General features: G+C 35.5%; 1 protein-coding gene across 6 annotated transcripts in view; it reads right to left on the bottom strand.

Moving 5' to 3' along the window:
* Positions 1–5,388: 5,388 nt before the first annotated feature.
* LOC134539286 (DNA mismatch repair protein Msh3-like) overlaps positions 5,389–13,790 on the bottom strand; it is a 33,574-nt gene continuing 25,172 nt past the window's right edge. For 3 of the 6 annotated variants that reach the window (XM_063381152.1, XM_063381155.1, XM_063381157.1), the window contains 5 exons: positions 12,682–12,868; positions 11,042–11,153; positions 9,159–9,327; positions 8,438–8,518; positions 5,606–6,264 (listed from right to left, as the gene is read on the bottom strand). In XM_063381152.1, the coding sequence (XP_063237222.1) occupies positions 6,189–6,264; positions 8,438–8,518; positions 9,159–9,327; positions 11,042–11,153; positions 12,682–12,868 (625 nt within the window). In that variant the 3' untranslated portion in view covers positions 5,606–6,188. Of the gene's footprint in view, positions 6,265–8,437; positions 8,519–9,158; positions 9,328–11,041; positions 11,154–12,622; positions 12,869–13,790 lie in introns of those variants that run through there. The other 3 variants (XM_063381154.1, XM_063381151.1, XM_063381156.1) reach the window with 3 other exon arrangements.

Here is a 13,790-nt window from a genome sequence, read left to right on the forward strand (position 1 = left end):
ATATAGCCAGATATACATAACATTTGATTATATATATATATATATATATATATATATATATATATATATATATAATTTCTGGATCCTATTTACAGTTAAATAAGATTTTTTGAACACTATATTTAGCAAAAGCTTAAGTAAGAACGAAAGCACAACATACTTTAATTATCGTAGATATTACTGTCATGTGCATGTGTCTATTGAACCATTTATTTATTTACCAGTCATTGTTCTTAGTTAATTGTGTGCTGGGTAAATTTTATGAGTGTTACTGTTAAAAAAATATAAGTATTTTATTGTATTAAATTTAATGATAATTTCGAATATGTATCCCTACAGTCAGGGGCGCAACAACTACATTTTCAAAGGGGGGTGGGGGGGGGGGGGGAATATACCTTTTTTTATAAAGAATCATCTATCCTCTACTATTGAAGCGGGGGGTCCGGGGGTCCTCCCCCGGGAAAATTTGTATTTCAAGGTGGAAAATGGTGCTATTTAAGCAGTTTTATTATCTAAAAATTGATTACACGGCACTTTCTTTGCCCCCGTTTGCCCCCACTTCGAGGTTTCAGAGGGGGGGGGGCAAAATACCCTTGGCCCCCCCCCCCTGTTGTTGCGCCCCTGCCTACAGTGTAACTAACTTAAAATTTCGGTAAATATAAGAATTTTAAGCAATTGACGATACATAATTCTATTTCATAGAGTTTCTAAAAGACTCTGTATTTCGTTCCTCTGTTCCGTTCCTAGTTTAAGAATGAGATATATTAATATATTGCTTTTAATTTACAGGTCCTCTTAGAATAGTAAATTTTATTGCCATTAATATTTTACCCCAGAATTTTTTTTATGCTTTACAAAATTCTTTCCGATATAGGTAATGTACATATATCCCACTGAAACAATAACATTCTAGCTCTCTGAATAAATTGGACTGATTTAAATTTTTGGTGACAAAATGTTCTGAATTAGACACTTGCCTTTAAGAGTTGTTTGGACGAGAGGAGGGGGGATGGGAAAACAGTGCAAAATTATCTACGATTGTGAATTCCAAAATTTTAATACGTACGTTCGAAATTACCGAACGTTAAAATAACAGAATACCTACTTCGTCATGTCATATAAACGAAAAGCACTTTGTGTCTGACAACATTAAAGTGGACTGAATTGTTGTTTATCTGCCCTATACACAAAAGTCCCACGTAATCCATTAAATGTTTAATTCACTTCAACTTCTGCGCGGTGCCTTGGATCAAATTACGAGCGTCGGGATACTGAACCGTTTTGTAGCGGAACCCGTATTCCGCAGGTATTTTTCATAATTCAGTCTCCTTTCTTTCTTCTGGTTCCCTCCCTAGTTGTTTGCTACCACTGTTTCGGGTGGCAAACAGGCGACTCAACTGCCGAAATTACTAGTGCAGTAAACATGCACCGTCAGTCGCTACGAACACAGGAGTGGAATTTGAATTATCCGTGAACATTCTAAAGCTCGTTTTGATATGGACTCATAGAGTAAGTAAAGGGAGAGGCGCCACTCCCATAGTAATGATCGTTTGCTTAAATTTGTAAACAAAACCCTTGCGATCATACCATTTCTTTGCAACTTGACAACGAAAAAATTACAGCCAGATACAACCAGAGAAAGGTTTAGCGCGTGATAGTTGGCACCTTTGTAGTCACCATATTTTATATTTTTTTCGATAAAGGATACAGATATTGTGAAATTGCTTTATGTTAGTCCTTATAATGGGACGTTAAACTATTTCCGCAAAAGAAAAAAATTTCCGCAAGAAAAAAACTACACAAGGTTCAAGGTGGATTTGAACCCACGAACACCAGGCCTAAGATTCCTCGATACAATACGCCTTTACCCGCACGACCATCAGTTCATTTGAGAAATGTGGTTACAAATGTATGTACTTATGAAATATTTTTCTACACTAGTAAAGTCCAAATTATTTAGCCAGATTGAAACTGATGATCGTTTAGTAATGAATTTCAATTCTGTTTATTATATTTGTTTTCCACTATTATATTTTTTTAATTTTCAACTTCAAAAACTACAGAAGTAGCTATCAGGTAATATGGAGAACGACAGGCCAACATCCTCTAATTTTCGTTTTCGGCAATATGCCACGCAGCATCTAGTTTTAAGTGACATTTTAAAAATATAATCTTTCATTTTCAAATCCCATTATTACCACGAGACAATTCAAACATGGCCGTATGTAATTATAACAACTGGATATGTAATAAACTAAAGAGATCAAATTTTGTATTTTTTTTTCCGATGTTGGTGAAACATGGTATGATCCAATTTTTAAGGATTCAGTTCGTCCTATCTACTGTCACCCCCCTACTATTAACTGGTACAACATGTTAACGCACATCCGCCCATCATGCGCTCTAAAAGTCGTTACGCAGATATCAAAAAACGGCTTCCTAATGTGGCCGTTAACCATAGTGCAACTTACGAAAAAGTCTGCCTAATTTTTTTTTGTTTGTTTCACGGTATTAAGTATTAACCATATATTTATCTATATATATATATATATATATATATCACGTTTTTTATGAATATAACTGCCGTAATTTTGCACAAATATACTTACAGGCTGATACATGAAATACACAGATGGAAAATATTGTTCAAGTTCATTAATGAGCAAAATCTGACCACGACATCTGGAAACGAGGAAGGTGATTCGTAAAACTAAAAAATATTGCATTCGTTGAAGTTATTTTACCTTCTAAGGGTAGTACCAAAACAATGGTTGGAAAGATTTTTTCTTAAAAAAATTTGACCATTAGTAGGGGTTTAAAGATAAAAATAAATGCATTAGGTACTTCATTACTAAGGCACAGTATCAAACCCGTTTAGATTTATTGCCAAATTTCTAAACATTATCTAAAACTTCTGTCTAACACAGTATTTGATACAATTAACCCTTACTAAAATGGTGACCTATATAAGGTTGCAAACACAAAAATCATTACCCCCTTTGTAGAAACGATATTGAGCCCGTTAGATATTTTTATTAATCTTCTAAATACTTCCAAAATATTAATTTTATTTTTTTAAATTTTGATAACTTCGTCACTTAGTACAGGGGTGCGAATAAATATGTTTTGCTGGTGGGAGTAATTGGGTATGTTATTTTAATGGTAAATTTCACTAGCGGCACAGCTCAGAACCTTCCTACCTAAGCTGGGCCACAGTCAATTGTCATCATTATCTCTCGATAATATTCTATAAACTCTATGAAAATGCTGCATGCAGTAAATATATTTTTTTTAAATATATTTTGGCTGCATGGAATAAGCGAAGTATTTCCACAGGTGTGCTCAGAACCATGTTTGCTTTCCCACTGGTTGGTATCTTAGCGAGAACACTTTTATCCTTGTTTTTGATTGGCACTTCCTGATTAGCTTACTTCTCTCTTAGATGGGCCTCGTTGACTCACGGTCCTAGAGGGGTGTGTCCAGATAAGGAATGCAGTGCGAGAATGTGGAGGTTTGCATTCTAGCATGCGGCTAAAATGAATGCGCAAAATTTCCGCAGCTTTGTCCATGAGCTGAGCGGAGTTCGTGTATCACCATTGCGGTGGTTCTGCATCTTTTTGCAAGAACAGCTCGACACTGCGAGTACCGGAACACTGTCGTAACCCGCGCGAGCTCATCGTCCTAGGTCACAAGCAGTTAATCACGTGCAGGACGAGCTGCAAAAAAATTTTTTTTTTTGTTTTTGTTTTGATAGGCGATGCACGTTTATGCACAGAGGCTTTAAGGTGACGCGGCCTTAAAGTTTGTAGTGGACTTTTGAAACTACTTGGCTACCAAATCGGTGCTTAAAAAAAAAAATGGGTGCGTGTACTTAGGTACGCGCGTTATAAGTTATGCTTAAATGGCATAATAAAAACTGGTTTTAATTTTGAATGCAAATAATTAATAGAAATAAAATAATAAAAGGACTGGAGTGATATTATAAATACAATTGGTAAAATATAAATTCAATCAAATTATTTTTTTTTAATAAATACTGTGTATTATTATTGAGAGTCCAGCATAAGGCCCGTCTATAACAGTCCGAACATGTGGGTGGTCCGTGCCCTTAATCTAATGAAAAGGACGTCACATTGTTTGCATCACAACCAAAGCTTCAAATAAAAAGAATAGCAAGTTTCCTGGCAAAATCAAATAGAATATTAAAAAGAGCTGCGAGTGATTCGCTTAGTCGAAGCTTCGCACAACCAAATGTTCTCTACTCGCCTCGCTCTCTTCTTCCTTCAAGCTTTCATAAGAATTTTGAAACACCCTTCTTTACAAAAATGTGGTTTACAAATTTTGATTACAAATTAAAATGAAGAGCTAGGACCCTTAATTTCTGTCTCTGTGGTGGATCCCCAACCTATACTAAGGCAACCACATGGCCATCTAGGCTACTAGATTCTGAAAACACATGTCTTGATATCCCGGGAACATCTTGTAAATTAATTAAGTATACCCATTATAGCGATACTGACATTGTTATACTAGTAACATTTTACAGGAACTAAGCATATGGAACTAAAACTAAGGCGTTTTAGGTTGATGGAATCCTTCCATCTTTTATTAATTTCCACAAACTTCAAAAGATTCTTCCCCCTCCCCTTTTTTGAAAGATAGAAAGGAAAACAACAAAGATCACTGGGAAGTCTCACTTTTGTTGAAAAAGCAGGCCTTCAACAACAAACCATAGCTCCCAGCAGCGAACACTTGTGCCAACAGAACTTTCCTCGAGTAGATGAGAACCGTCCTTGAGACAAACCTCCCTGCAATTTGCATTCAAGAGCGAGCTCGGAGTTCGTTTTGTAAGTAAATTCAATAGATTTCCTCGAACGAAACTGCGCTTTGGCGATTTTGTTCACTAGTTCCGGCTTCTCGATAAAACATCGGAAGGCACAAACGTTGTATTATATGCAATGTGTAGATGCCACCCTCGATTACATACTATATCCTTGAAATTTTGTAGGTAAGATTCAAATATTTTTTTTATATTTTCAACAAATACCTCCAACTGATTTTCATGGGCGAATATCACTCTTAGGAATTCAGCTGAGCCAAAAGTGTCTTATAAAAAACTCTACCTCAATTTACATGGGAATCACCTCCTGAAATACAAATATTTTTAGCCCTTAATATTGAATTTATGTAGAAATCATGTATTTTTTTAAACTTACAGAACTTTTTGTCTCAAACCAACTTATGCCACAGGTCCAGAATATTTGCTCAAGTTTTTACCACACGGGAACGCGTGGATCACAGATTGTTAGGCGATTCTTAGCAAATACTGAAACAATATAAGGTAAACCTATGCTAAGAGATGCAAATTTCTGGAAAAATATAACACAATTTAAAAAATATTGGTTTTTTATTTGCATGAGCTGCACACATTTTTGGAATGATTTTACAAGTGCAAATTTATTTTTTAAAAAATTATGACAGTTTAAAGAATCATGTAATTCTTATATAGATAAGTATATTTTTGCTACAGGATTATCATGCACATAAACCTACAAATTTTATGAATATCTCAAATTAAATAATTACATTAGTTCATTGTGTTGCTTCTACATTAAAATTATATACAAAAACCATGTACATAAAATATGATAAAATAATAATTTATCAAATTACAAGCAAGAAAATACTTTTATAGATGTGATATAATTTTGCATTATAAAATTCATGATATTAGCATAAATTCACTAGTAAAGTACACTCCTAAAAAATATGTTATTTAAAACAGTAATACCTTATACAACAAATTTACCAAACAACCATGCAACTCATATTCAACAATATTTTGCAAGTTGTATTCAGGGGTTATGTGACATTTGCAGTACCGGGAGTTGAAACAATTGTATTCATCTTACCCTATTTAAATTAAATAAATACAAATACCAATTATCCATTGAAAGAAAAAAGTATTAGTACTATTTAAAATGTAATTCATAACGATTACCTCCAAAAAACATATTCCCACTGTACACAATACTTATGTAGTGGCCAGAACACAAATTGGAGCGCAACAAGCACAAGTAATATAACTGATCAAAAAAGCTTTTTAGTATAAATTTGAGAAATCGTTTCATCATTAATTGCATAAAAATCTCTGCTGGCAAAACTTATTTTTGATCAAGAACAGGTATTCATGTATCACTGATTTCACTGATGCACTGTTTCATTGCAACCTCTGGCAACCTCTGGCAGTTTGTGGTCTCTTCTCTGGAATAAAAAAAAAGGCAAGTTTGTGACAGCTTAATCCAATTAATTACTTTGACTAGTTAAGTCTTTTTACACGTAACTGGTCTCAAAGTTGACAGTTCTTAAAAGTGATACCTGTCACTCGCAAAGCATTACACAATGTTTGATTGCAAACATTGACAAATACTGTTGATAGTACAACAGTGGCAGGATGGTTAATATTTCAGTTTAGAATTGTCAATTTTGAAACTAGTTTTGTGACACAGACTACAGAAGACACAAACTGATAATAGATTATTTCAAAACTTTGTTGGTGCTGAAACAAAAGAAGTTAATCTGTAACAGTGTTAATGCACAGGTTACGTTTTATGCTTGTGAGCTTAAAAATGTTGACGCATGTAATAAAATAAATAAGTAAATGTAAATGTAATCTATATATTTGTGTAAACTATCACAGGTACCTACTAAAGGGCACATTCATGGACTGCCCCCCTTCCAAAGGAAAAAAACAGTGTTCTTCCTTTTGTTGTTAGGGACAAGCTTATATGGTGAACTGTGATGAAACAGAAATAACACTGCAAAACATGTCAAGTCAATATACAACACTAAAATGCAAGTTAATACACCATAATACAACAAAATTTATCTGAAAACATTATATCAATCAGCAATTTGACAACACTTAACTCAAATTACAAAAAAAAAAAATCTTTTATTATAAAAAAAATTATTAAATGTTATTCAACACAAATTTTGTACCCAAATGTATAAACTAAATGGATTGGAATATATTATTATTACATCGTTTGATCTTGTAACTCATTTTTCAAACACATAAAATATGCCAATTTATTTTTATTTTACCTGAGTATTTCTAAATAAGCTTATTAATTTGTTACTACTTAATGGTTTTATTGTCTAAGTGTATCATTATGTGTCATTCATAATAAGAGTATTTTGGTGAAAGAATTATGAATAAGTATTTTAGTGTCATATTTGTTGAATAGTATATTTTTTTTATATTTTAATACAATGTACAAAAATAAAAGCAAGAACACAAAAATATCCCATTTTGAAACTAAATTGACCTGAAAATAAGGCCATCAAATCTTCTCCCAAGTTATTATGTATTAAAACATGGCTAAGTTGCAATATTGGTGAAAACAGATTATGCATGCTATGCATTCACAGTGAATAGAACTTTTTGCAAACAAAGAACAAAGAACTTTACTGTAGTTAGAAAATTTGTAACTAATTGTCAAAAAATAAAATATTTTAATAACAAATACGGTATACTTCCTTTTTTTAATTGATTATTATTCTATAGCACCATGGACCTACCTCCACCATGAAAAAGGGTGAATTCCATTTTGAGTTGGATATGTCCTCATAACCTCTTGTATAAGTACCAAACTACACAGCTAACAATGTATATTGTAACCTTACCATCCAAAAAAGAATCTAATTCCAAGAAATCAATGTAACACGTAAAACTCATTGGAAGGCAATTTAAACTACAGTATTTGGTAACAGCCATAAAACAGTGTTGCCACTTTTACAAAAAAAATGCCCCTTTGCCACACCACACCACACCACTAGTTCATTGTTAAAGGATATTCAATTTATAAAAATGTAAAATGTTGAATTCATAGATACAATATTATACAAAGCTGCTTGCAAAAGCCAAAAGAGTGAGTACATATACGTACTGCCAAACTGAAAAAAATTAAATATTCACTAGAACATGCTGATGCTGTTCCAAATCACAAAAATAATTACAATTACCAAACAAATAGTAAATAATGTTATGAAAAATTATACTATTGGCAGTTGTTTTAAGTTAGTATGTATTAATTTTATGGCATACATATTAGTGCTAAGTTACAAATAGTATGCTGTTCAGGATGATAAATTATCATAACCTAATACTATACCTAAATATTTAGCAGCTTGCATGCCCTGAAAATTCTACCTTTTTTTCCCATGTAGAATCTGTATAAAAGAATGTTCCCTCAGAAAGAACAAAAATAAGTAAAAAAAGGCATAGAAGGATAAAATACATAATAATATTATGCTAAGGGAGAATTCTTATCCCTGAAAGTACCATATATGTATTGTTACTTAAAGTTATAGCAGACAACAACTCTGAACAAATATGATTAATTACAAATGTACTACATCACAGATATATTACCTTAAAACTGATGATAAAAACTCTGTCACATTTTTTGTATTGTCCATAAGCATTATCTGTTTGAAAGTCTCGTGCATTCGTCTGGAAAAAATTCAAACACAACTATATACAAAAATAATATATTGACTTACATAATAACAAAAAAAATTACAATTTTAATAAAAAAAATACATACTATGAGTAAAGCTCTGTAAATAATAAAAAATTATTAAAGGAATGCTACAGTGTTTACTTGATCTAAAATGACATCAATTACAAGACACTGTCCTTTTTATGTACTTAGTTTCCCTATAAAAAAATTACTGTTTATGAGTGTAAGATGCACTTCAATTTTAAAATCAAAACAAAAGTGAATCAAGAAGACATGATAAATGCAGACTGGATTTTAAGACGCACCCCGAATTCAAAGTGCAAAAGTCACATGACAAGGTATCATCTTAAAATTGAGTAAATTCAATAAACAGTTATTGATACACTCAATTTTCAAAGTACAAAAAAAATTACATGACAATGCGAGTCTTAAAATTGAGTAAATTCGATAAATAATTTTACAACATTACATGGTCAATTGTGGTAGATTCAAAAGTAATGCAACAAAATAACTGTAATACCATAGGAGGGAATTTGAAATGTTAGGAATGAGAAGCTACCAGTTGTTATTGTTAATTCATTTAAAAAAAAAAATTAAAAAAGTATAGTTTAAGTAAAATAAAATACAAACCTCTTAACACCTGCATTCCACTGGAGTCTCGAAATAAACGTAGAAGCTCGATCAAGGACAGATTCCGGTATGGCTGCCAAACGCGCTGCATTTAAGCCAAAGCTTTTCTCCGCCAGTCCACGCGTGATGGAGTACAGCAAAACTACCATCCTGTCGTCTCTGACGTCTGCTGGACACATCCGCAAACAAAACAGTGAACAAGGCTCACTGTGCATTCATTCCACTGAACCACTTCAAAATCTACACTGCCAGGCATGTTTTAGCATGCAAACAAGAATCGAGCATGTTGAACTGTTACAAACGTACAAAAATAAACTGGTATATTACTGCAAAGTCTATTATTTTTCAATGAACCAGTGAACAAAACAAACAGAGACCAATTTTCATGATGATCAATTAAAACAGTGACAAATTAATTCCAGAAATGCCCAAACAGAAAAACCAGGTATTGCCACTGATGTCCTACTGCCTTCTGCTGCTTGTGAAAGATATGTTGTTACGTTGCTGAGGGCGCCAACTAGCCTAAGTTGGGGGCCTGCGGTCTAGCTCACAGGCCGAACACGGAGACTCTCTTCAGGGTATGACGTCGCCACGTGGCTTCAGCAGGAGAGGCAGGAGTGACTATAGTGACGGGCACAGCGATCCTGGTAAGACTGTTGACATGCCCTCTTGCTCGGCGTGGACAAGGGAGAGAGGAAGACAGGCAGGGGATTGGTGGCGGGCCCCAGAGGTTCACTACCGGACAGGGGGAAGTTAGAGCGAACCCCGAATAGTCGCTCCAGGGAGGGAAGTTAGAGCGGTTCCCGAAGAATCACTCTAGGGAAGGAGAGAGAAGGAAGGATAATTCAGCCAATAATACCCAGTCCAACTGTTAGGGTTTTTATTTTCCCAGATTTCTCTGGAGAAATACAGGCCTAGTTGACCCTGAGTATATATAAACACAGGTACACCATACATCATGGATATGCATACATATACATAATATTTTACATTGCATGTTCACATAAAGGGTTTCGGGTCTTGTTCGACTCTACAAATATACATTATACATCATTTTAACTTATAACATTCACCCTCGATGTCTACAGGTGATGTATTAGGTCTGCTTAATGTATGTTGTTTGCAAATCTATCGACCTGCCGTCTGTGGGCGTGTGGAAGACACTAAATCAATTGTCGCTCAGGCGACAATACACCCGCCGGTGGCAGCTGGTGTTCAGTGTGTTGCACTATATGTGTGTTCACTGTGCCGCATTCCCTACTCCACACGCATACCATCGCACACGACACCCCGAGAGGCGTCGAGGAGGCACTACGGTCTAAGAAGCCCTTGGGTGTCATCATCACTGACTACAAGTTTAGAACAATAATGCAACAGAAATGGAAATGTTATGCAAATTAATACAATATTATACAAGATCAAAGCACGCAGCACAAATATTCACTTTCAAATTCTACCTATACAATTTACCAGAATGATAATATTTCTTCTTGCCAAAAATGCAGCTCTGTAGTATATAAACACAATAATTTTTTAACAAATAATTTTAATAAGTTTTTACTTGATTAAATGTGCAAGCAAAACAGTTCATTCTATCAACAGAATCACACAATTGTAAGAAAAAATGGTTTCAGTGGATTCACAGAAATACATACTAACTACCTAAAAACTATTTAATTAATAAAACATGAAAATAATTCACATCTTTAGAAAATATGTTTAAATATTAAATATGACTACATTTTTTGCTCATGCATTAAAAAATATTTTAAGTTACATACGGGTAAATATTAAATTATCCTCTGCCTCCACAATTCTGCTTTTAAAGCACACTACAAACTCATCAGTAAACAATTTGAATAAGTATCTGAACTGCTCCTTACCTGTCTTAGGAAATAAAAATTCCACATGATAATTGCAAGCCAGAGGTGATAATGATTCTGTGAGCTGCATAACATCTGGGAAATGTGTGACGAATAACGTCAAACACTTAACCTGTCAACACACAAGGTATTGTCATTGATTATTTATTTTAAGTAGGAAAGTGAGGTAGTATTACTTTCAGTGAACACAGATGGGCACATGGAAAAAAAAGTTACCGTTCATTACAATGGAATTTTGTCACTTTAGTAAAAAATACATATATCCCAGCCAATAAAATACTAAAATACCATCAAAACTTTAATATTCAAAACATTCTATATTCAAGGAAAAAGATTCAAAGAAAAATAATGGAGGAGATGTGGTTATTTCAAATATTCAACACTGACAACTCTCAATATACTTTTAGTATGTAACTATGTAAATAAAAATTACAATATATATTGAATCTATAAACTTAGTGAAACAAACATTTAAAGGGTTAAATGTTTCAACACCATAGATAATATCTTTTACTTCTCATACATTAATTTTATTTTTGACCCTTCAGACCTAGATTTGGATTCGAGAGGTAGATTTGAGGTACTCTTTGTGAGTCAAATTCAAGATCTCGATTAGAGAAAAATTGGGAAAACTAGTAACCAAATAAAAACTCAATAGTCACAGGTGTGTGAACACAATGCTAGTTAGAAATGGAATTCACTGCTGGTTGCAGTTCTTCGTCAGCTCACGAGTAGCAATGCATAACGTAGTGCTCCTGCTGTTGCCTTCTGTGTTTACAGCAAGTCATTTAATAGCTAAAATATGAGATGAATTCACGATTTGAGGGACTTTAGTGTTAATACTAGTACAGTACAATTAAAGGTTATGTGCTAAAAAATTCAGTTTATAGTAGTGTTCAGAGGCTTCAGAATGTTATGTATAGTGTGTAATTTACATATCCACATCCACTAGGCCTTGCCACACTCAGATTGCTCGGTGTCAACTGCATGTGGGACAAACATGGCAGCAAACAGCAAAGCAGTTACATCGCTCTCTTCCTGATCCTTACACTTTACGTAACACAACGAGCATAACACACTCTTTTTGTTACGCTTTTTTTTTTTGTTACACACTGGTGATGTTACTGGCTCAACTCACCCCACCGGTTGAACAGAAGTTTCACTTAAATAATGTTCATTAGACTGTAAGCTTTCGTAGCCACTATCTAACAAACTACAAAAGGAGTCCTGCTAATCCGAACTAACAGAGCTCGGATCGCCACATATATTTGGACCGGCCGAATAACTGCAGTAATGCCACAGTGTGTGTAGTAACAAAACAACTCTATCCACGTAACACAGGCCGTATCAATTTTAAAAAAGCACGAAATCACTAAATACGTTGCTATGGGATCATGATATTCAAAATAATATTTAAAAATACAAAAAAAAAATTTACATTATTTTTAAATACTTATCACCATAAACTCTTTCGGGATAGCCAAGTAACACAGGCACAAAAATCACTAAATACGTTGCTATGGGATCATGATATTCAAAATAATTTTTAAAAATACAAAAAAGTATGTTATTTTCAAATACTTCGGGATAGCCGAGTGTTGGGATGAGCAGGACGCGAGTAAACCCGGGGAGCCCCCCACCTCGGCGACCAGGTGGCGCAGGCAGGCCCAGGCGAGCGATGTGCCGTCCGAGGAGCCGGTGCCGCGCCCCAGCTCGTCCACCAGCACCAGCGAGCGAGCCGTCGCCCCGCCCAGGATGGCGCTCGCCTCCTGCAGCTCCACCAGCAGGGTGCTCCGCCCCCGCATCAGCTGGTCCTCCGCCCCCATCCTGCCGGCGACACAGGGCGGGTCGACGCACAGACGCGCGGGTGAAGGGAAGGTGGAGGCACTGCCTGCCTGCCCTAGCGCCTTTGAATATATATACTGTATAGAAGTCGCCAGCCCAGGTTAAAATTTCTAATACGGTTTGAGGTAGTTGGTTAATTCACCGCCGCAATCGCCACCATCTCTAAGGCATCGACTTGTTGGTGGTCCCTAGCGGGCAAGTGTCAAACTCTTCAAACACCCCTTCCCCCCTCCCGTTGAACGACCTTGATCTGCAGTGAATGATGGGTGGGGGGTGCGGGGAATGACAGCGGGCGACAGTGCTGCGCTCTAATGTGTAAATAACAACCTAAGACGATACAGGGCGTTACGGCAGCGCCCTGCAGCGGTGAAGTTCCCAAGCTGCTCATCATACGCTCCTGAAAAACGTAGAGTAAATCCTATCCACTCGCGACTTCTATACAGTATATATATTCAAAGCTAGCGCGGCAAGCGAGACGCGGCAGCAGCAGCATCGAGCAGGTCACTGTCTAAGATGGACGACCGCAGCTCCATCCATCAAAGCGATAACGGAGACGGGCGACCAACCAGCCTGCCGCCATGAAGAAAGTGTGACCAAGGAATGCGACATGAGAACTGACATCTCTCGGGAGGTTACATGGTACGCGTGACGGTAATATCTACAATGTGTTATCCCGGTACAGGATTACATTACCACAAAGGTTCGTTATCCTACTACAATGACACAATGGCTTGAGTAGCACGACAAATAGAAACTTGTATTTCTTGGATACATGACCACATAAAGATACCAGAGTAGGATGATAAAAATTCTCCTGATAGTGTAATCAATACAACAGTAAGTTTGCGAGATACTATTTCAGCTTGTTTAGCTCTCAATGTGCTGTTCAATAAACAGTACAGTA

This window comes from Bacillus rossius, chromosome 15 (genome assembly GCF_032445375.1).
Source record: "Bacillus rossius redtenbacheri isolate Brsri chromosome 15, Brsri_v3, whole genome shotgun sequence".
NCBI lineage: Eukaryota > Metazoa > Arthropoda > Insecta > Phasmatodea > Bacillidae > Bacillus > Bacillus rossius.